Consider the following 24925-nt stretch of genomic DNA (forward strand, 5'->3'; position numbering starts at 1 on the left):
CGTTTCAATTAGTGTGTGTTTTAACTAACACTCTCTTTCCAGTGGTTAATTACGCTTTGAAAATGTACATGTATTTTACTTCTAAATGTTGCAATGTTTTTCTAGTGTTTTTTCCATGAAAATACCGTGCATTTCCTCTTTTGTCTTGATGATAGATTCTCTTAAGTCTCGTGCCAATTCCTAACTTTAGGAAGCTGTGTTCTAAGTCTAAATTTCCTCTGGATTGAAAATCAAGATTGTTAACTAAACTCTCTTCTTTCCAGTGTTTAATTGTGCTTTAAAATGTTAATGTGCTTTATACTTCTAAATGTTGAAACAATTTAGTATCATCAGTGTCACTTCCAGGACATACCTTTCCTTTTCTTGTCCTTTATATAAAGTTATTTTCCTTTTACCTGACCAAAGGTTTGCCAATGTAGTCTAACACCTTTGTACTTAATAAGTTGATTAACCCAAATGCCTAACCTGTTTCATGGACCCTGTAGGGGTTGAGGTACCTGGCTGTGGTCAAGTAAGTTGTCAGTTATAATGTTATTACTGGTCAGTTGAGAACTTTAAACCAATTAGACCAATGCTATACAAGTGACACCCAGATACAGTAGCTCATATATTACAAAGTTTGTATAATTTTGAATTGACATCTTATTTAGAAGGAAGACGTATGACCTGGTTTAAGCCTCGTTAAACTTTTAGTAGTTTTGTTGTAGTTCAAATAATTTTACTAAAATCTATATTTTCTCCACAATGATAGTCATCATTTATTTGTTAATTCAGTACTTTTATTCAGGATGCATGTAAGTACGTACTGCAACCTACTTAGTACGGTCCTAAGTTGGTAACCTACTTAGTACGGTCCTAAGTTGGTAACCTACTTAGTACGGTCCTAAGTTGGTAACCTACTTTCTAGTAGCATTCCTTAGACACCTGTGAGACAGGAAGTGCTGTTCTACCTCTTTTCACCTGTAAATTATTTGAAATGACAATATTCTGTAATTCTATCATGGTTCAGTGACAACCAATTCAGGCAGATGATGATGTAATTTGTCTGAGGTGAAATGCCAAATTAACTCATTTATTTATCGCATTCACCAGTAAGTTCAAGATTCTGCCACTCATCTCTAAAATCTGTCTACACTATCAAACTTTATGTGACAAAAAAATGTGATGTGCCCATATATGGACATGATGATGTCATATCACAACCATATTTGGGCCAATGATTTTATATAGCCGAAGGCTAGATCACAAAGAACAATGTTATCGCAGTTCAAAAAGTGATTCTCCATGGAGAGGGAACCAACAAGATGGCGGCTGCAATTGACCAATCAGATATGCCCTACGCAGTATGCACTACTACGCCTGTGTTGAGCCTGTCTCCGTGAGAACGATACGCAACGCAGCGTGTTAAGCGTATAAACGCGAACGCATTCTATATGATCCTCGTAATACAAAAAATGCTAGATTATCAAGAAATTATTCATTCTATTGCGATAACAATAATTATATTTAATTTTATAAAAACTTCACTGTGCTTTGACAAGAATATGTGTTGTAATTTATGTGGTCTTAATGTATTATATTAGATTATTATTTTTTATATTAAATAATGTTTTTGAACACATTTACGGCTGCCATCTTGTTGGTTCCCCCTCCTGTTGGAATCACTTTTCAGTCTGGAGTGCGCCCTCTAGCCTTCGGCTTTACCTCACTGATTTGGGCACATCACTACCATATTTGGGCACACCACACTTTTTTTGTCAAACCATGGAGGAAATAATATGGTCAAACAAGTTTGTAGTGTATACAGAGTTTAAAACTTTAACTTGCAATGTTGGTTCCATTTAGGCAGATTGTTCGGAACTGTGACTCATCTTATGCATACATACTTACGTACGTGTGGCTGCAGTAATAGTATAGCCACGTCCAAAACTAAGCTACTGACTTTTACATTAAAAAAATGAATACAACAATCCAATACAGTATTCACAGCAACATGATACCATACTTTCAGATTAAGATAAAACAGACAGTAATATCATGTGACAGTTTGAGGAAATACAAATTAAACAGAATTAAAAATTAAGGGGAGGGTCAGGTTGCTTGGCCCCTCTATCCTTTCTGTTATTTATTGCATGGTCACCAAAAAGACTTTAGGAATGACATTTTGGTGTCACTTCCGGAAGTAGGAACATTTACTCATCCCAATTTTGAAAGTAATATTGAAATATACTTGTACTAAAATCATCCTTTATTTCAAATAAAAAAACATAAGAATGTAACAAACATCCTAGGTCACAGCTTAGAGGGCTAAGTAAATTCAGGGCAAAACAAGACAAGAAAGAAAACATACATATTAAAAAGGTTATTTTTTTCACCCAAATTTCAAGGAAAGACATTAGTTTGGTGTAATCATGCCCAGCATCTGACCGAAGTAAATAATATTTTATTAAGAGTATATAAGTGGTTGCAGACAGAGGTACGTCTTATGGCAACGGCTACGTCTTGCATCTCTTCACCACCACATCAAATAAATAAATGAAATAAATATATATATATATTGTGTACATTCAATATCTTTGCCAACTCACTTTTTCGATTTATAAGAAATACACATATTTTGTATGATTGTTGAGACTTATGAGTCCATCAGCACGTTTTGATTTCTTGAAACAAATGCAAGGTTTTCAAGGAAACTATAAAAACTTAGATGAGGATTAATTGGTAGAGATATCTCAGAAATTGATTTTGATTGATGACAGATGGACAGCCGGAAACAGAAATAGAATAAACAAAATCTGACATGAAATCAAATTATACAAAATAGATATATTGGTCAAATATTGGATTGTGTATTACACTAAAAAAGAGTGAAACTTAAATTACTGATTAATTTAGAAACTTCTGTCATCCATTCATTAAAAAGTTTTGATGTATGATCAAGTATGCTTTATGATTTTTCTGCATTTCTTAGATTTTGTATAGTGGGAACTTAGTCTTGCTATTCTTTAAAGTACTTTATGAACTTAAAGTTGTATTAATCCCTTGAGTTTTGGATTATGTTCAGGACTCATTATCCATCATACACAATTTAACCTTTGACCTCAACATTTTGCATGGATGTATATCTTTAGTTTTGATAACTTAGTGGAGGTCCATTCTGTTAAAAAAGTATTCCGGGAATTTTAGTTTTAAAGAAATGATGCTTTGGTGAGTTTTTTCTGTTTCTATGCCAGACTGGGTTATATAAACTCAGGCTTTGTGCAGTAAATTTAGTTTCTGCAGCATTCTTAATGAAATGTCCTATATCTGTCATATTTGGAGTAAACAAAAGGTTTATACAATACGTTTGTTAATGTTATTTTTGAACCATGTCTATTGAATGTTAATGCTCTCTTTAATAATTTTTCCCACATGTCGGGTGCTCAGGATAGCCAGAAGCGGGAAGATCCTTAAGTGATCGATAATTAAATAAGTCCGAGTGGATTTCTGGAGCGTAATGATAAGAGACGAATCATTTGCTGTGCTTAGGTCCAGTCGGTATTTGAACCATGTACAGATATAAAAACCATGACTGTATTTAAGCAAAGGAAAAACCAGTTTATTTGTCATCATAGTTTGTACATCTTTTACTAATTGAATCTGGCATCTTGATAGTCTATTTTTAGATATTCATTCTTTTGATTTTTATAAAATAAAGTATATAATACATTAATCTATGTAATAGTAGTATGCAGTTTACAGGAAGGGGGATCAGTGGGTGGGTCTCCAAAGAACTTGTTCGTTGGTGGGGTGGGGGGGTGGGGGAGTAGGGTATAAAAGTAGGTCATGTTTGTCTGCAGATTTCATTTTATTTTATTCATTCCTGCCTTATAAAATAATAAATGTTTATATATCCTTTTATTTGTTTAGTGTGGAGGAATTGATTTGTACCTCCTGTTTGTTATTTGTTTAAACCTCTTCAGTTGTTGGTCTCCCAGAATTGCTCATCCACTTAATTTTCCTTTTTTTTTCTTCTTTAGGCAACATCACTCGGTAACGATAACGTAACAGTTCAAATCAACCAATCAGCACAAGAGCATTTGATGATGAACACGCCCCCAAACACTGACGAAGGTAAGTTTGACTTATACAACTAAGTTTAGTTTTTTCTAAACAACATAATTCACTTGAGGAGGTGAGTTGACTAAAACCAATTTGTGAACTTTGTTGACAGATTGCAATACAAACCATATATCATATTTAAATATCAGTTTCATTATTATAAGCTCAGTCAAATATTAAATTTATTTCCTCCTTAAATTATTGCCCTAAATTCTTAAATTTCTGTTTGTATTTTTCACCTCTAAATTAATTTAAGATTCATTCATAGTAGCTGAACATTCTCAATTTAAGCATGGACTTATTATAGGTCCATGATTTAAGTATCAGAGGGAAACCAGAATTTCCTTGTTGTCACTTTAATCTTAACATCCAATAATGTTATTAGCAGATTATAAACCAACACTTGTAATCTTGTTGAACACAGTATGTGTTTCAACCTTCATTTTCTCAGTACTATTCCTTTAAGGTTGAAGCAGGCTGTACAATAACCTATAGCCTACATGTGAATGTGGGGGAATATCCTGTGTCTTGTAGCCTAACTGGGCCAAATTGCGCACAGGTGTGGACGACACGTACAAGAACTATCTTCTCCATTAAGGGTCGCTTTGTGACGAATGCTGCCACCAAATTGCACATATTCGGTTGTTATTTAGAGGCAATCATGCATGAAAGCCTACTAATTTACACACATGAATGCAACCTCTATGTTGACTATAATTACATGCATTTAGTTAAAAATAAATAAATGCCTCCCCGTAGCGTGCCCAGTAACAGACTCACACAGTATTAAACTCTGTCTACACTATCAAACTTTATGTGACAAAAAAATGTGATGTCATGATGTCATATCACTACCATATTTGGGCACATCACACTTTTTTTGTCAAACTAGTTTGATAGTGTAGACAGAGCTTTAGAAAAGATGTAAGCGGCAAAGGATATCAAAAGATGCTTAATTTATTCTTGTTGACCAGGTGGACATCATTAACGCAATTGACCACTTGATATCAACTGTCAGTTAGCAAGTATTAGAACTTAGCAACAGATGAGGAAACGGTGGCAGTTATGGCATCTTTCTATAATTTCATTATCTTTTTTTTAGTTATCTAACTTTTCAATTAGATTAAGTTGACTACTAGTTTAAACAAGAGTGCAAAGTACTTTACCATCTTAATATAGTATTTTAAGTTGTATGGGTTGTTGGCCGGTTTGGTGGGCGACATTGACATTGATTGATTGACAGCCTATCTGCCAATTTAAGATGCTGTATTCACAAATTCTTTTATCATTAAACTGTCAATATTTTTCATCTTTTAATTTGTACCAATGTGCCACAGTGCTTGAATTAAGTCTTCTCGGATAAGGATTATAAACTAGGTAGGTCCAGGGTATACAGTTTGCCCATGTGCACTTTAAGAACTTAGTACATTATGCGAGTTGGGGGTTACTTTGGTAAACTGGTACACAAAAAACGCTCCTGTATCAGGAGGATTACCACCTATCTGGTATGACATTGACAATGATAGAATTCACAATTTGTAATCATGGACCATTATGCCTAAACAGTTGTGTTTTAATTAAGAATGCTATTCTTTTTTAACATTCATCCAATATTTTCAATATATTGTTGGTGTGTTCGTATATCATGCCTCGTCTTCCAGATGGGATGTTAAGCTGTTATTCTTGTATAAAGATCTTAAAAGATAATTTGAATGTTCAAATAAACTGTTGAAAATTTACTTTTTACTGTAAATCGTTGTACCATGAATTCTAAACCTTTTTTAAGAAGATTTTGATATAAAGGTTTTAAACTGCAGATTTTCTGAAGGATAGAGCATCATTGAACTCCTGACCTTACCCTTGTGTCAACCATTTACGTAGTATTAGTATTAAACTTTTTATTGTTATGTTGTCTTTTCACTTAAATCAAGTTCATTAGTAACAGGTAGGCTAGAACGGTTCAGTGTCGTTGTTGAATAGATAAAGGTGAGGCTTAGAACAATTAAAAACGGAATTATGAACTTGTAGGTGGATGAGGGCTTAAAGGATGAGCACAGATATTGAAGCAGGTTAAAAACACAATTAACTTTAATACGATACGCTTCACAAGCATTCCATCCTTTTACATAGACAAGGTCTTTTTGTTACAACTCTCTTTTGTCAAATGGTCCCTAGTTTCTGTCAATGTTAACCCTCACAGGTGAAAACCATCTTTAGGAACCCATTTTCTGCTTCTTAAGATGTATTGTGGAACCAGATTTTAAAGCAAACATTGTGGGTCTGCAGATAGTAAAGTATATAATTAGTCAGGCCTACTAATCGATTCAATTTTATTTGGTAAAACCTAGTGGCTTGAAATGTCACAAAATAAAAGCACCATAAAATTGACACTTTAATCATGGAGCTATAAAATCTAATTTTATAGCTCCATGCTTTAATCCCAACTATAATCCACACGCTAATCCACACTCAATCCAATATAAATAGCTGATCAGGGGATTACACCTGCCTCGAACCATACAGGCACCTGCCATGACGCAATATCAAAATCCTTTTGTGATAAAACTGTCATTTAATTGCAATTTTAGGTTTTATATCTTCCTTTGTATTGCATAAACAAGGTGAACCATCCTACCGATGAACCCACTCACAGATCTCTTAATTATCTGAGTGGGATTTCAACAGGTAAACTGGATTAAAATTCAACTTGATCCTTCATCCCTGAAATCCATGTCTGAGTATCTCAGTCTGATTAAAATATTATTGACAATCAATTTTTGAACTTTTGACAGGTCCACCAAATAGAATCTTTCTTATAGACTTTGTCCGTTTTAAGAACACTTTATTAACCTTGTTGAAGGTAGCAAAAAGTATTTAGCTTTAATAATAATTCTATTTAATAAATAAATAAAAAAATAGTTGTTGGCATCACACAATTTAAACATCTTTTTCATATTATAATTTATATTTGTTTTTTTCAGTATTAAATGATGACATAGAACATGATTCGTCAGGATTGGTACATGATCGCTCTACGGATGACATCCAGGGTCAAGGGTCATCTCTGGATCATCACACTACAGATGATTTGGTGAATGGTCAAGTACAACTTATTGGTACCGATGCTGTACTCTCCCAAGAGGTAAGAATAGAATTTATGCCCAATGCCTTTAAATGTCTTCTTGTTCCATTGAGAGATAAAGATTGAGGGAATGTAGAATTCAATCAACTTTTGGACAAAGCATCATTGAAACTATTTCTGCCTATTCACCAATATGGATAGGTACATAGTCATTTTTTAACTCCCTATGGAGGAAGCCTAGCTCTTCTACAATTCATACTGCCACGGGTAAACATAACTTCTTTTAGTCACTAAAGGAATTTGTATGTGTGTTGAATTGGCCCAGTTTAGTCCCTTGTGTGCCTTCATTCTCTTGGGGAATGTAACACTAACACAATTATTACAAGTGGATTCAACATGGTTTCTGTAGCATAGTTTAATGGTAACCTGTTTGTATGCTCTGCCTAGGGAACTAGTAATGGTTAAAATACCTATGCATTCTGGCAACAGTGAGGTCTGAACAAAGAAATTGAAATTGCCTGCAGCATAATATGAACAAAAAATTAATGATAGTCGAAACCACAGTTACTATATCATATGAATAGAATATACAGTCAGGTCTCCCAATACTGGATACCATTGGGCTGGCCTAATATGTCTGGGTTTCTGGAAAATTCTGCTATTCGAAATGGTACAAATGAATTTGGGGCCTATTGGACCTCATGAAAAGTCTGATTTTGGAGAGTTTCTTTTTTTCAGAGAGTATGGTATTGGGAGAGTTGATTGTATTAGAAACAAGTAAAGTAATTTTGGTCAGTGTACATTTGGAGTAGAACAACTGATATGTGAAAAGAGAATCCTTGGTAGATGATGAAAGAAGTGATGTTTCTGTAAATGTTTTCGATTAAAAGCATTAACATCATAGTTTACCTGTATCCTGTTATCTTAAAATTTCACATTTGGGTTTAAATTTGATGTTGCCAGAGGAGACCGATGTCCCAGCTCAAACAAAAACTAATATTGCTGCATCATAAACTTGAAGTGCTGGTATTTTAGATAAAATGAGTTATTATGCCCAAGGACAAGAATGATGTACCAAACTTTGGACCAAAGTTTGTAAACTTATATCCAAAGGCCTATGGCTTACTTCCTAACGACCTCAACATTTAAGTTCTCTGCCAAAGCAACTAAGCACTTTACCTCACGGAGGAAACTGTTAATTAGTCAGTGTATGTTATGTTCAAATACATTTTATTTGTTATTTTATAAGCATTTTATTTGAACTGATGGATTATTTCTAAAGTTTAATTTGATTTACCTCCATGACATGATTGCTGTGTCCTTACCTTAGGCGAAATATTTTACTCTCGTTCTTTGGGTGGATGTTTAGAGCCATTGAGATTCCTTGTGCATGTTTATTCATGAAAGAACTTTCGATCAAGGACCGATGACCAACTTAGGTCAATCGATATGTCATTGGTCGTCGGCTGGATCTAGAAGCCTTCAAACCTGTGTCGGATGTGAGGAGCGAGGAGTCTTGTTCCAATATTTCTGCATGCACATGATTTAGTTATTTCGTCGGTCAATGCAAATTGAAATCTCCCTATAACTGTTTGATCTTCAGATTCTAAGATAGTGATGAAATAATAAATAAACCATTTGTCAGGTTCTAGGAACCATAAGTTTTTAAAATTAGTGATGAGTACTACTTCCAGTATCCAGAGGTTTCTTAAGTTCGGTGTTGAACTAAGTCAGGGTGGAAGGGCTTAAAATGAGCTTCAGGTTGGGTGGAAGACTTTGACAGTTTTCCTGCCAGCAGATTTACATCCATATGTTAATGGATGCCAGATTGTTTTCAATCCATCCATTCAGAAGGTATCGCTACTGTGCAGCAGAAACTGTTTGTCCTACATCTTCCAATTCCCTTGCTTCTCTTGTCCCCAAACGCCAAAGTCCTTACATAAGCATATTCTTAATCCGTCGTCTTACTACTGTGTTGCTTGTAACAGTATGTTTCATCAAGCTTCTTCCCACGTCTCTTGTGACGGTTGACTCACCAATCAGGATGCAATGCTTCAGATCCATGTCAGGAGGAAATTCATGTGATAGTTGACAAACTTGCTCGCTGTCCTATTAATATTAAATATAGCATAGAATATCTAGAATATTTCAGTATGTGAATTTTATTACCTTCACATTTCAAATAGAATGTCACTTTAGATTTCACAAGTGGCCAATTAATTTGATTATAATGTGTTCATAAGGAATTTTATTTGATGGTTGACTACCATAAGTTTTACATTCAATCTATCAAATAGCAATTTAATACTATCACTCATTCAGCAAATACTGTACCGTTATTATATTTTTCAAATAATAATATAATATATACAAGTTCATTAAAAATCCTACTTTCAAGTCCCACTATCATTTCTTTTCCTCCATCTTCCAAAGGGATTGATAGGATGACAGAAGAAGAACTTTTCTTAGTTTGATTTTTTTATTTTAATGGATGTTATTTTGATTTTAATAAAGTAAAAGGTCTGATGACTGATGCATTACTTTTAAATTGAACAGTTTTTCTTTGCTGGGGACATTTTTGATTTATCATTTTTTGTTCCCTTTGTTTTCTTAAATATTGAATCTCATAAATTATGTCCCTGTTCAGATGGGTTCAAATAAAATGAAATTAAATGATTGTATGGTGCATAGAGAAAGGAATGACTTTTTTATGCTTGATGAAAACCTCTTGTGTTACGTTCTTATAGTGGAGCTGTAGCTTGGTGTTTAACGTGCTTGCCTTTCAATTTCAAGTTTCAGGGTTCAATCCTGACCTAGTGCTAGGATTGTAACTCACGACTCTTTCAACTCCATTCCCTAAGCCTCCCTGAGACTTAGTTTATACAGTAAGCACGATAAATTATAAAATAGTTTATCCATCCTGTAATTGGTGAGTTTGTGCTTGCTGTTGGATGTGTATGAAATAAAAAATACTAGGTTCAATCCTTGTTCTACTCCTCAACTGTCAAGGTGTTTTCAAACAGCCCACTCTCAATTATCTGTAATCAGCACTTTATTTACTGGTGCATGTTAAGTGAAAACTTAATTTTAAAAGTGTATAACAGGATTTGTTCGGGAAGGATTAAAATCCTAACCATTACTAATCCATGGGGATTAGTATCTTGTAGATGTTTTCCTTTTAATCCTTTCAAACTTATCCTACACTTAAGTTTGCAGACTACACTAATTAGGCAGAGGAAAAGTAAAAGGTCAGCAATTGGTTGAAGTGCAATAAACTTAATTTTAAGTGTTTTCATTTATGAAAAATCATTTTTATAATCTAATTTGCAAATGTATAATGGAGGAAATCTATTTTAGAGGGACACGCATACTTTCACATGTCACGCCTCTTTTGCATCCAATTTTACAAACATTCTAAACATTATTTCCCTACAATCCTGCCAAAAAAAATGTTTTTTTAATGAAAAATGTTCAATTGAAACCCAATTAATACATTTATTTTATTGATTGTTTGAAAACAAACACCATTAAAAAATAATGAATTAAAAATAGCCTTCCATTAGGGAAACAAGTTAATCATGCAAAATAATTCAATTACGGATAATTTGTCACATTTTTAATTGCTTAGCAATCAAGGATCTATGAAGATCTTTGTATGACAAGTCAGGAAAAAAGGTTTATCCATTTCGATACCATCTTTTAGATCACCGGAAAAAAGAAATAAAAAATTAGAGCAGAAATTGCAATGCGTTAAGGCGCCTCAATCAACTTGGATTTGGTTTGGCCTCCTAATAGAAGATTTTAACATTGTGAGCGTAAAACTACTTGTTTATCTACAACTTTGTAAATTCTTTTGAGCTATAGTTAATAAGTTTGGTCATTGAAGGTTGGTTATACAAACAGCAAAACCTTGTATGATTAACATGGTGCATAGAGAACTCTTCCTTCCTTTTTACAAACACAATTAATTCACATTCATAAATGTGTTTTTTTTATCATGAATAAAGAAATAAATTAGTTTATGTGCGGAAGAATGATTTGTGGAATCTAATTCATACACAGGTGTTAGAATATCATAACATGACTCATATCAATAGAATACTTGTTAACCTTATTAACTTGAAGTTAAGTTGAATTTCTAGTAGTAGAATCCTAAAGCTCTGTCTACACTATCAAACTAGTGACAAAAAAATGTGATGTGCCCAAATATGGTAGTGATATACCCAAATATGGTAGTGATATGACATTATCATGTCCATATATGGGCACATGACATTTTTTGTCACATAAAGTTTGGTAGTGTAGACAGAGCTTTAGAATATGTGAACATATGGTCCCCTACAGTAGGTCTGGTTGTTAATAAAGTGACAACCATTACATTGATTTAATTGGAGAAAAGTTCCAGTAAACTTAAACTAACTGGACAATTTAATAGAAATTAGTAAATGACATTTATAGTTATTTTCACTTTTAATTTGATGTTGTTATGGTGTCATGCTATTAATAGCTAGTGGCATAACTCAGACACCTGAGGGCCCTGGTTTGCAAACCCAACGCTGGAGGCCTTGGCCGTTTTTAGCCTTTTCTGACATATTTTAATGCTTGTTCCTCTGAGCACTGCTCAGGAGTCCCCATAAGCTCTGGGGCCCATGGGTTTAATAGCCAGGGAGTGCTCATAGCCGTTACGCCACTGTTAATAGCACTTCATATTTAGACATTTTTTAGGGTTGTGTATCTGTTAATAGCAACTTGTTTATCCACAAGGACAAACAACACTTTAAGATGTCATTTATACACTTATGTTGACAAAAACAAGTTATTGACACACTTATTCTCATTATTATTCGGTTGTTGTTCTTCATAGTATTAAAGTGGATGTCCAGTACTGGTTTTAATTAGTTCCCTTGTTTTATTTTTTGTGCCCAGTATGTTGTTTACAAAAAGCAACACTTAACATGAATAAACAGAGTGCATTATGGTATTAAGTTATCTTGTATACTTACTAATGATAGTGTTAGTTTTTAGCTCCAAACTTAAGAATCTAAGTCAAAACATGAGTAAAGATGGTACATTACACAGTATCAACTTATCTCTCTCAAAATTGATAATGATAGGGCTAATATAGTGCCACACATAAGCATGTTTAGACAACCTTCTTAGTATCATCTCAAGTCATAATAGCATACATCATGGTATTATTAGATTATCAATTTCTCCAGTTCATGATAGGGCTAATGTACCTTCTTAAAGTCCCTTTAATTACTAATATAACATTAAACACTGATCATTTTAATTAATACCTGTGTGGTCGATGTACATCTAGTTCTTTTATTTACATATTTGAGAATTTTAAGGGGTTGTTACTTAAAGCAGTGACAGAATTGGTCACCTACACTGTGTATTTAAGAGAAAAACAACTTGAGAATGTTGATAAACTTTGAACCAATCAGTGTTCAGTAAACCATATGATGTCATTACCATATAAACTGTTCACCCCTCATTATTGAAAAGACCTTACTGTGACACAGCATGGCACAGCCATAATTTGCCTAAGAACATTTAATGCTATGTTGTCATGTAAAATTATTAACACATTGTAACTTTCACATTCCCATAAAATTCCATATATTATATTTCAAACACACTTTACAATAGGTTTTGTTAAGTTTAAAATATGTCTGTGATATAGTTTGTTAACCTTATTGTTGACCAAATCTCTCTCTGTCTGAGGTTTAGCCTTCAAGCATATTTTGTGGTTGGTACTACAAAAAAACTCTCTTACCTAAAATAAATACCTAACCCCTGGATGTTGTCTGTGGGAACACCATGGTCAGCTATACATAAGGCCTATGGTTTATCTGGGTTTTTGTGGTATACATGTGGTATATACAATTGCTGTTTTTCCTGAATCAGTACAAATGTATCAAATCAGTTGCATAGTTTTACATAATGTGCTACCTTCCAATATTGAACCATTACGATACGATATATACCATAGTTTTATTTTAGCAAGCTATTTTCATTATCAACTAGAGGCTGTGGAGATGATGTACATTGTGCCGAAAATCCTGGTATAAAGAACATCAATGCTTAATAAACATCATTTCCTTAAGTATCTTAATAGTTGGAGAGTTCAATGACCTATGACCTATTCGATTACTATCTATGCACAACTTGATCATTACCATGCCAAACATTTAATTGCATATTTTGCCTATTATTGTTACGTCTACTAATAAACTATGTTTTTATTTCATTTTTATTGTTAATCACATTTCAGGAGGTAATTTAATTAGGCATTTGACGGTAAAACTGATACAGTGTAGCAATTGTTTGATGAGGAACACCTTGTTGAATTAACTGGTTAATTGTAGTGAAGGCTGAGTGGTAGTTGAGGTGTTGTGAGGTCTCCAAAAAGGTGGAAACCTATGTAAGCACGCATTCCCTTAAGTCACGCCATTTGTCTTTCATTAGGATCCTAGCAGGGTTTCTAGACGCTCTCTTTCTTCATTTTGTAACTGAAACAATTTTTACGCCTAAGGTTCTTTGTGGTAGATTTTGTCTCATGATATGCTTTGAAAAATACATGTCCTGGTTACCAAAATTTCACATGAAATAAAGAAAAAAATGTTCAATATCTAATGTTTAGAAATTCACAATATATAAAGTATTGGCACATTTACTTTTTGCTTTTTTACTCTAAAGTTGATTTTTTTTTCAAAATAATTTGAAAAATTATATGCTTACATATGTTTGCTGCAAGAGATGTAATTGATTGTAATTGATTCACTCATAACAAAGTCTGTACTTTATTTCAAAGTCCTTACTTTATTTCAAAGTCTGTACTTTATTTCAAAGTCTGTACTTTCATGTCAAAGTCCGTACTTTTTTTTTTACTTAAATAACGATACATAACCAAAACGTGAAATTAATAAAAAAAAAAAAAGAATTTAAAATTGCCGTAAGCGTAGATCTCACTGGAGATCTCAGTCTAGGCCCATGTCGATAGTATTATATTTTATAAAGCAAACAACCTGAAAAGAAAAAAACTTGCATTTAAAGATTGTGTTTGTAGCAGTTGGTATACCTCCATGGTATAATCTACAGTAGCCTAAGGGCACTAGAACATCCCTGCTTTTAAATTGTTGTAAATTATCAAATTGTCGCCGGTGCGTTCATCAATGAACCTTGCGAAATTTATCAGCAACTTCCTGTGTTTTAATTTGATAAATTGGTCAGAAATCACGTCTTGTAAATTGCCGCCCTTAAGGATGGAAACTAGCCCTACCGATGTTGTCAAGTGGATCTTAATAATAGGTTGCTGTTGTAACCTTTTACACAATTTATAGACTTACTAATTGGAACATTTAAATGGTTTTTAATTGTTGTCAAATTCTTAATGAATTTTGAGTGCTGATTTATATCTAACCCAATAAACAACATTTGATCATGTTGAATGCAAATTTATTTTATTTGTTACATTAAACATTTATTGAATACAGTTCAATGCCTTTCAGTATAGAATGTACTGTATGGTATGTCACTGTTTAAATGGTTCTAGGTGGTGATTTGTGGCGTAACCTACATTTGTTAACATTAATGTTGAGTGCAGGTCCCCAAATGTACATTTTATGATTCTTATGAATGGCATTTAATTGTGACAGACTCTAATGGTTCATGATTTGTGGCATAACATAGTACATTAAACATTCTTCATCTTGTTGAATACAGCTCACCAACTTTCCTCAAACATTTGATTTTGTTTTACACAGTTCACAAACTTGTCACATCTAATTAAGTGTGTTCTTAATATTTATAACATACTTAAATAATTGTTTTCAGGAGTTGTAACCTGTATACTTTGCTACCAATCTATCATCTTATGGGCTTGAATTATTTGTTTTTGGCAAAATTAGTGTGAAAAAAATGTAATGAAAAAAAAAGATGTAAAAAAAACAAACAAAAAACTTACTTTAAATACTAAATTTGCCCTTAAATACTTCTAAATTCATTAATTGGTAATTTTGGCGTAAGTGAAATATAGAGAACAAAATAAACGCTTGGATTCTACTCTATTCAGATAGGGTAGAGTACTTTTTATGGCCTCCTGTTGTTTTGTATTTCCAATTCTGATTTAGTGCTGTTGTTGCAAAGTACAGTAATTTAATTGTGGGTTTTTTTAAAAGGGTATTTGGAATTGAGATCATTAAATCTTTTTAGGATATTAACTTGTTTTATAGCTGTTTTTGTAAAAGCTGTTTGAAATTACTGATTAGTTTTTTAGATTAGGTAATTTGTAAAATGGAAAAATCAGAAAGTTTAGCAAGTTTAACTATCGACATAAATTAGAACAAGAAAGGAATAGGAAATGAAACTTGAGATTTTGTATTCTTGGATATTTTAATTGATTTTAAACGGTCTCTTACAATTTCTGACTGACTTCTAGAAAATGGTGAGAGATGGGGTGCAGGGGATGGTCATCAATGGAGAGAATGGGTACAGGTGAATAGGCATCAATGGAGAGAAGGGGGGGGGGGTGGGGGGTTGTTGTGTGTTCGGGGATCTTGGTATCAATGGAGAAACGGGATGCAGAGGGCTGGGCATCAATGGATAGAAGGGGTGCATGGGGCTGGGCATCAATGGAGAGAAGGGTGCAGGGGCTGGGCATCAATGGAAAGAAGGGTGCAGAGGGCTGGGCATCAATGGAGAGAAGGGGTGCAGGAGGCTAGGCATCAATGGAGAGAAGGGGTGCAGGGGCTGGACATCAATGGAGAGAAGGGGTGCAGGGGCTGGACATCAATGGAGAGAAGGGGTGCAGGAGGATGGGCAACACATGGATAGAAGGGATGCATGGGGCTGGGCATCAATGGAGAGAAGGGTGCAGGGGCTGGGCATCAATAAAGAGAAGGGTGCAGAGGGCTGGGCATCAATGGAGAGAAGGGGTGCAGGAGGCTAGGCATCAATGTATAGAAGGGGTGCAGGGGCTGGACATCAATGGAGAGAAGGGGTGCAGAGGCTGGACATCAATGGAGAGAAGGGGTGCAGGGGGATGGGCAACACATGAAGAGAAGGGGTGCAGAGGGATGGGCATCAATGGAGAGAAGGGGTGCAGGGGGCTAGGCCTCAATGGAGAGAAGGGGTGCAGGGGGTAGGCATCAATGGAGAGAAGGGTGCAGGGGGTGGGCATCAATGGAGAGAAGGGGTGCAGGGGCTAAGCATCAATGGAGAAATGGGTGCAGGGGGCTAGGCATCAATGTGTAGAAGGGGTGCATGGGCTAGGCCTCAATGTAGAGTGAAGGGGTACATCTATATCAGTCTTTTGAATAACAAAGGAGGTTTTTTTTTCTAATAAAATTAAAAGCTAGACTAATCAAGCCTATAATGTTTCCTTGATGTAGCCGCTGTTGGTCTAGAAAGCTAGCAAGTTGAAGGTACTTGCTAATATTGTGGTTATCACATCCTAATGTATTCTATTGTGGTTGATTGATACATTTCATGTGGTTTGCCCAAATTACATCTTATTTTTCAATTAGCTTTTTAATCCATTTCGGTTTTCATGATTCATTTTTCTCTGGCATAAATCAAGCAACAATTAACAACAATGTATTATCTACCATTATTTTATACTTATATTTTTGTTTTACCGTATATCCTCTGGTATAATCCCACCCACCTAGAACACAAAATTGGGCCAACTTTGTGGGGGTGCGAACTATACTCGGTTCAGTACCAAAAGTCAATATTGGGAATATACCTTGGGATATTCCTGTTTATGAATTCAGACATAAAGTAGGGGGTTGGATTAAACCTGAAGTGGGATTATACCCGAGGATATACAGTATTTATTTTTTTTAAGTGAGTAATTTGTTTCATTAAAATAGATATTTTTGTAATGTTAATATTTGTTTTTTTCCGTAGATGACTGATCCACAAAGTACCCTAGTAATTGTAAATGCTGGTGGATCTGACCTTTGCCCTCCATCAAGTACGATAGATGATACAACCTTATCAAGCCCAGTCTTCACCCTTTCAGGTATAGTAGAAGATTTTTGATATATTGATTATTGTGATAAATTTCATTTATCTTATTGATGTTAGCTGATTTGTATCTACCAGTGACATTAATTTGAATTATTAGGGCGCTTTCGATTGCGACAACCAACAACCAAAGTACGTCATGTTAGTTTATTGTGCGCATGCGGATGGGATGCATGTCCTTGATCCTCACTTTGACACAGGTCCAGCCAACTACCAAACATCAATTGACCTGACCAAGGTTGGTCATCGGTCGGTTGGTCGAATACTCCCAATTATCTCCGATTATAAAAAGTCTAGTGGGTAATACTTGTTGAATAATCTCTTGATTCTGCACAGTATTTAATAGCAATATACTACTTGGGTCTCATGCAGGATTGTACCATGGTATTGAAGGCAAGCATCATACCACTATTGGTAAACTTTCTTTACCTTTGATAACAATCTATAAAAAGACAAGTTAAAGCCAGAAACAATCAATGAATTGAATCGAATAAAAAGTTACTTTAAACTTGAATAGCCAACATAATACCTTCCATTAGTGGCAATCTTCTAGGTTAACTTGTTAATTATTTATCAAATGCTTTATTTTTTATAACAGATTAAACTTCAAATTTATGACTTCCGTATAATGCATTTAAGAATAAAAGACTATTGGTTGTATAGAGTGAATTTTAATCTACAAATTTTCAACTTTGTGAAAAAGCTTTAAGAAATCAAAGAACACTTATTATATGGACTGTGGTTTTAATACATTGTGAAGATTTATTACAAGCCTTTCATTTTGATTCCTATGACAGAATAAATAATGAAGCGTATCTTGTCTACAGGTTGTGACAACTATTGAAATTCAATACTTTAAGCTAGCTTTATCCTAGCTTTTAACAATTACTTTAACTTTAGAGTCACTGAAAGGTGACGAAACTAGACAATAGTGGATTGAAAGCTTAAAGAACTGCTGAACTTTTACTCTTTTTTTTTGGTTGCTATACAAATGAAAGATTGTATCGTTTATAGATTGTAATCGCTACTGGTAGTAGTATTATAATAATAATTACGATGCAAAATATAGCACTACAGAACAATCTTTTTAGCAACTTTCCATTACATTTTGTGCAAAAAAAAAAGATTTGAATTCTTGTAGAAGATGTTATCAAGATATTATCAAGATTTTATCAAGTGTTGAAAATTGTCAGAGTGCAAATGATTGTACAATGGAACCTATAATTATCCCAGATTCTTTATGCCTGAAGACACATATTAGCCTTTTTCTTGTTCTAAATTTAATACAAAATGAATACACTATAGGTTGAAATAATTAACATTGAACGTTTCCATAATATTCTGCCCTAGAAATTTCAACCTTTAGAGTCTATTAAAACTATTAATACCCCTTTTATTTGAAATATCAAATTTTGTAATGAAATACAGATCATGGTATCTAGGCACCCTTTATATGCTCCATTATTGTACATCTTGAATTGAGTAAGAATTCAAAGAACACGACAATGAACACAAATCCTCTTTAATTAAAGTGTTCGTCAAAAGGTGGTTTTTAATTTTGAGGGAGATCTTTAACAATAAATTATCCTTATATCCTAAAAACAGACACTGTTACTGCTTTTGTTGATCAAACCTCCCAGTTTCACACTTTCACACACAAACAAATGCCCATATTTGGATCATGTCACATCACTACCATAGTTGGGCATATCACTACCATATATAGGCACATCACACTTTTCTTGTCAAACTAGTTTGATAGTGTAGACAGAGCTTAATGAAAGCATTAGTCCTGGACATATCTAACACTTCCAAAAAGATTTTCTTTGTAAAGTTAAAAATTACTTCCCTACAAATCAGGCCATTGACTTTTAAAATAAACGTATTTAACATAACAAATGTCCCATTAAAATAGAATAACCCAGAAGCCTAATAAGTACAGTAAATACATCGATGTGGCTTTTTGTATACTGACTATAGAAAATATTCAATTGCTTTTAAAAGACTATTTCATTATCAAACTATTGATGAATAGATACCTTTGAGAGCTTAGCATGTTCTTGTTATTATCAATTCATTGTCATTATCTTTGAAATCTTGACCCAGATACAGTTATTTGTACTTGGGAATTTTGAATAGGATCGAAGGATACACTTTTGTCTCTTTTAAAAGCTAGGAAATCGTCTTTGACACACTTTTTAATTGTTCAACAAAGCTGTGCCTCAATTTCTACAATCCCACGTTAATGTATTTTAAATTGGTTTTAAAACCTTTATGTTTCTTTAGTACAGAACATAATAAGAATAATGCCATTTTTTATTTTAGGTTTTATCAAAAATTGATAGAAGTGCTGCTACAACAACACTCAAATCAAGTTTTTCTGATGAATAAAACAAAAAAATAAACACATTTAACTGTGAATTAGTAGTAATGTATTCAACACATGTAATGATGAGTGTTATATCTATCAATGCCTCCACAAAAGTTGGAAATAGAACAGCCTTTCGAAAATTACCTCTTCCTTCCCAGCATGCCCCACCCTATTAAAAAATCGACCGACAGTTTAATTTTAGATATGAAAAAGTCACCGTAATTGTAAATTGAATTTTATCAATAAAAGTTCACATAGAAAGTGGACTTAAAGCACCTCACTCTGTAGTTGGCAAGTTTTCTTGCGTGTTGAAATTTATTTATATTATTATGAAAAAATTAAGTTGAGTGGTTATCAAATTGGCTTCTTTTTTTAAGTGCCTGGACCTGAATCACCAGCATTAATCAACTGCCTTTAGCTAGTTACTTTAAACATTTCTGTTACAATTTGTTTTATAAGAATTATCCTTACTTTTTATCTTAAAGCAATATACAGATAATACAAAGTTACTTAGAACTTGTAACTTTTTCTTCTTATGTTTTTTTACAAAACACAACTGTGAAATTAATCAATTAGTTATAAAGTACATGGGTTGTTTAGAGCAGATGTTTTTTCTTGTCAAAATATTTAATTTGATTCAAAATATTTTTTAGAAGGCAATGATAAATTATGATAGCTATAATTAATGAACATTCTTCAGTTCAAATAGGATATGATAATCAAGTTTTAACCAAATCTTTTAATTCAAGGACCAGTTTTGAGATAAAATCCAATTTATTTTACCACATTTCTATGAATCAAGGACATTTTAAATTTAATTTTAATCTTGTTTCATGTTTAATTAATTTTTTTGTCCAGCAAAATCTGTATACATCTGTAAAGTGTCAGGTTAATTTATTGATGCCTCTGAATCTGAATCTTTTAAAAACTTAAAACTTCTTAGAATTTAGTTGAGTAAGGATGTGTTAATAGGTAGACTTATAATTACGTTAAATAGAATTAAAAGTATCTGTTGAACTCATATAAAAATACATAGAGTTTATTGACGACGACAGCATTTGAAATGAGAGTGGAATTTGACATTAATGTTTTATAGCCATCAAGATACACTTTGTGAAAGAAAAATCAATTAAAATAATTATGCAATTAAATGATTATCAAAATCTCTATTGCATCTTAATTTGGCTTCCTTTGCAAGTCTGTGTCCGGCACCTGTTGTGATTAGCTCGTCAAATGGGTTTACAGACGCCGTCCCGTTACATCTTCCTCTCTGCTTCCTAATTCTGAATACTGATAAGCCACCTTTACAACACACATGGTTTAGGTTTGGGGTAGAACATTACCCGAGTCCCAAGACATAAGGTTGACGACATCAATTGTAGAATATCTCTCGCCAACAGAAATGAGTTGCACTCTTCTGTCAGCGTATTGTAATGTTATACAAATCCCATCGGTTATAAACTGGTATTATTTTTAAATTGCTTTATTAAATAAAGACCCGCTTCTTTTCAATTCAGATAACCCAATTGAAAAAGTTCAAAAATGATTTGAACTTTTGAATTTCTTGAACCATCTGAGGAATACATTACTACATAATCACATATGTTAACTTCAAAATTGGAATCTTTAATAGAATTTATTTGTGGCCCATTTATGAATTAGTAATGGCATATTTTGTAAAATCTAATTCAATGTAATATTTATGACGTCAGGTAATATGTACTACCACTTACTTAATATACTGTAATATCCAGCTAGCAAAATTGTGTAATAACAAAATTGTGTAATAATAAAAGTAAAAATCTCCAGAATCATTAAATCAATACCACTTCTGAATTCCTACAGTTTTAAATTACACATTCTTAAAATCTTATTTTAATTTGTATTTTCCATAGCCTACAGTATTTATTATAAATGATGGTGACATGACCATTCTTGGCTTTCACTATGATTTCCTATATTTGTTGATAATTTGTTGTGACTGTCACTCCCAGTATAGTTTCAGCACAGTTAACGCGTCTACGCCTTTTTCATGTCAACGACCTTCTTGTAATTGTTACTAGTCGGTGTTTCTTGTCAGCATTAAGTGGTTTTCCCTTGCTACTAGCGATCGACAACGACAGCACGTGTAAAATAGATTCTACTCTGTACTTTTCTTAGAAGATTTTATCTATCATAACATTTTCTCTTTGTTCAGTTTACTAAAATTATTTGAAGTCATTAATGTTGTAATGAGCAACAATATGACTTACTAGGTTGTCACCCTTTTCACTTTCTGACCTTTAGCCTTGTAAAATGTTTCATGTAGATATTATAAAAATGATTATAATATTTAAAAAATGATAAATACCATTTAAGATTTACAGAGCAATAGTTACAAGCTAAGCATGGTATGTACAGTATTACATACAAATTTAAAACATGCAAGTTGATTCTCAGAATTGTGGACCAAAACCACAGTACCAAACCAATCATGGTAAACTTGTCTCTCTCTTGGATCTACTCATCTATATTCTGTTGATCCTTCACTGAGAACAAACCAAGAATAGACAAAATTCAAACAATACATAAAAATAGACCAAACACGAAAAATTCAAATGTTCAAACAATTAGGGGCCATAGCCACCAGTATGGTTGGTAAGTTTTCAAGCTGACCACTTTTTCACAGAGGCCTTTGACGACCCAGTGGCTTGAACAGATATTGTTTCAATTTCTTTCGAAAACCGGTGCCACTTTATTTCTTGTGGCTACATTACTGGGACTAAACCAAGAGAATGATTACTTAAGACACTCACTGTTTTTTTTTCTATTTTAAACATAGATTCATTTTGACCTAAGATGTCAAGAAGCTAGTAGTACACTGCCGGTAAGTAGACTTTTTTTTGTAATTTTTCCCATTGGTATTCCACAATCTTACAACACAATTTATCCATGCCTGCAAGCAATTTCAATTATGCACAGATTATTAACAAACTTTTTCACACAAAAGTGATTTATTTTTGATGATGATATGATCTTTTTGTAATTGGGTACTCAATTTTAGAGTGGAAATGGAAATTGGGTTGAAATTGCTACATTTTCTCTTTCGATCTAAAAATGAAACTCGTAGTAATTAGGATATTCGCTCACTATTAATAGATTTGCAAAACATAAACAAAAAATTTTAAGAATTTTAATAACTTAATACAAATCGCTCTATATCCATTGCAATTATAAAAAGAACAACCATATATAACAATTTTTAAAGAATCTACTGCCAACATGTACAAATGAATTTTACATTAATTATTCGTTTATCTGATAATATTTATTACAGTAATAGAACTGATTTTAAAAGTAAATATATAACCTGTACATTATAATATATGCAGAAAAATATTATAAAACAATATACAAAAACATTCCAAAGAAAAAACTAAATATTTTACCATTAAATGGTTCAATAAAACTCAAAAGAGGAGAAATAGAGATCAATTGGTATTTATTTCCTTTTTAAAATCGATTTGTTTTACAACAATATCTAACACAGTGACCATGGGGAAGAATAGAAATTCACTATTTTAAACAATTAAACAATCGCCCTTTCGTCTCGTGAACAGTAGTATAATATTGTGTAGAGCATTAGATATCAAGTGCTAAAGATCACTTCTTAGCAATGATTAGATTGTATTTGAATATCACTAAAAAAAAATGAATATCATTGATTTTAAATGTCTGCAATGTTATTATTAAGATATTAAGAAGGCGTATGGGGCTCAACAAGTCTTGATATTTCCCCTCGCTCGTTTCAAATAACTGGGAAACTTATAAGCCTGTTTCTAAAGTGTAGCACTTTCTCATACAGTTATATATTATATTATCTTTCAGTAGACTGGATTGATCATTTATCGTATGCACTCAAATTGAAGTTGTTGAAAATCAATTGATTGTATTATGTAGTCTTTGTTGATTTCATGAAAGTCTCCGGGGGAAACACTTTGTTTTATCAACTTCAAAGTTTGTTTTATCAACTTCAAACTTTGTTTTATCATCTTCAAACTTTGGAAGTTATCAACTTAAAACTTTTTTTATCAACTTCAAACTTTGTTTTATCATCTTCAAACTTTAGAAATTATCAACTTCAAACTTTGTTTTATCAACTTCAAACTTTGGAAGTCATCAACTTCAAATTTTTTTATCAACTTTAAACTTTGGAAGTTATCAACTTAAATTTTTTTTATCAACTTCAAACTTTGTTTTATCATCTTCAAACTTTGGAAGTTATCAACTTCAAACTTTGTTTTATCAACTTCAAACTTTGTTTTATCAACTTCAAACTTTGGAAGTCATCAACTTCAAACTTTTTTTATCAACTTCAAACTTTGTTTTATCAACTTCAAACTTTAGAAGTTATCAACTTCAAACTTTGTTTTATCAACTTCGAACTTTGGAAGTCATCAACTTCAAACTTTGGAAGTTATCAACTTCAAACTTTGGAAGGTATGGTATGAAGTAATTTGTTTAAACACGTGTTGCTACCATGACCATCACGTTTCCAAATAAATAAGGTATACAGGAAGATTCTCTTGCAGAACATATGTATTCGTATATTTATTTTGAAGTATATAATCTGTGGTAATGTTTATCCTGTTTTACTGATGATTGATCATGATATAATGATGTAATGTATGTTGCTGAAAAATCATTCAGGTATCATTCGCAAAATGGTACCATACCTAAGTAAAGATAAATGAGGATACACATAGATGACGGATGCTCCAAATAAGAAGTCTATCATACGAATACAAAGCTTTTGAGTCTAATTGTCATTCTGTGCAAACTCACTCGATAACTGATTACAAGTGAAGAACATTGGTCGAATGACTACAACTTAATATATAATATTAAAGTGGTAATACAAATTGGGGTTTTCTGTATTATTAAATCATTGATTGATTTTAAAATGTTAAGTATTATTACATTATTGATTAAATTTGTATCACATTTATACTCATTCATATCGATAATAAATATGCATTCAAACGACAATCTACAATATGTTATATTTTGTTGTGCTGTACATTTATTCGGTGCAGTCACTCACACACAAAGTTTGTAGACGCGCGCATCTAACTGTAAATACCAGTCAGTGAGCTATTACAAATCACAAATCACTGTGTGCAGAGAAGGGTATAGTAACACTCGGCGTGCGCGTATACACGAGAGCGTGGAGTTTTACACATGCGCGTACGCTAAGTAGCCTCGTTATGAAAACTGTAACCTATTATATAAAACTGTGTATTATCATGGAGAATTTCTGCATGGTCTTATTAATGGTGTTTAGGCAGCAGGCC

General features: G+C 33.1%; 1 protein-coding gene across 3 annotated transcripts in view; it reads left to right on the top strand.

Annotated features, from left to right (window-relative positions):
• LOC144855270 (cyclin-D-binding Myb-like transcription factor 1) overlaps nucleotides 1-24620 on the top strand; it is a 40701-nt gene extending 16081 nt beyond the window's left edge. For 2 of the 3 annotated variants that reach the window (XM_078713074.1, XM_078713073.1), the window contains exons 14-18: nucleotides 4020-4113; nucleotides 7083-7243; nucleotides 17102-17216; nucleotides 22414-22458; nucleotides 23460-24620. In XM_078713074.1, coding sequence (XP_078569200.1) covers nucleotides 4020-4113; nucleotides 7083-7243; nucleotides 17102-17216; nucleotides 22414-22424 — 381 coding nt within the window. In that variant the 3' untranslated portion in view covers nucleotides 22425-22458; nucleotides 23460-24620. The remainder of the gene's footprint in view (nucleotides 1-4019; nucleotides 4114-7082; nucleotides 7244-17101; nucleotides 17217-22413; nucleotides 22459-23459) is intronic. The other variant, XM_078713075.1, reaches the window with a different exon arrangement.
• The last annotated feature ends 305 nt before the right edge of the window (nucleotides 24621-24925 follow it).

This window comes from Antedon bifida, chromosome 11, assembly GCF_963402885.1.
Source record: "Antedon bifida chromosome 11, ecAntBifi1.1, whole genome shotgun sequence".
Classification (NCBI taxonomy): domain Eukaryota; kingdom Metazoa; phylum Echinodermata; class Crinoidea; order Comatulida; family Antedonidae; genus Antedon; species Antedon bifida.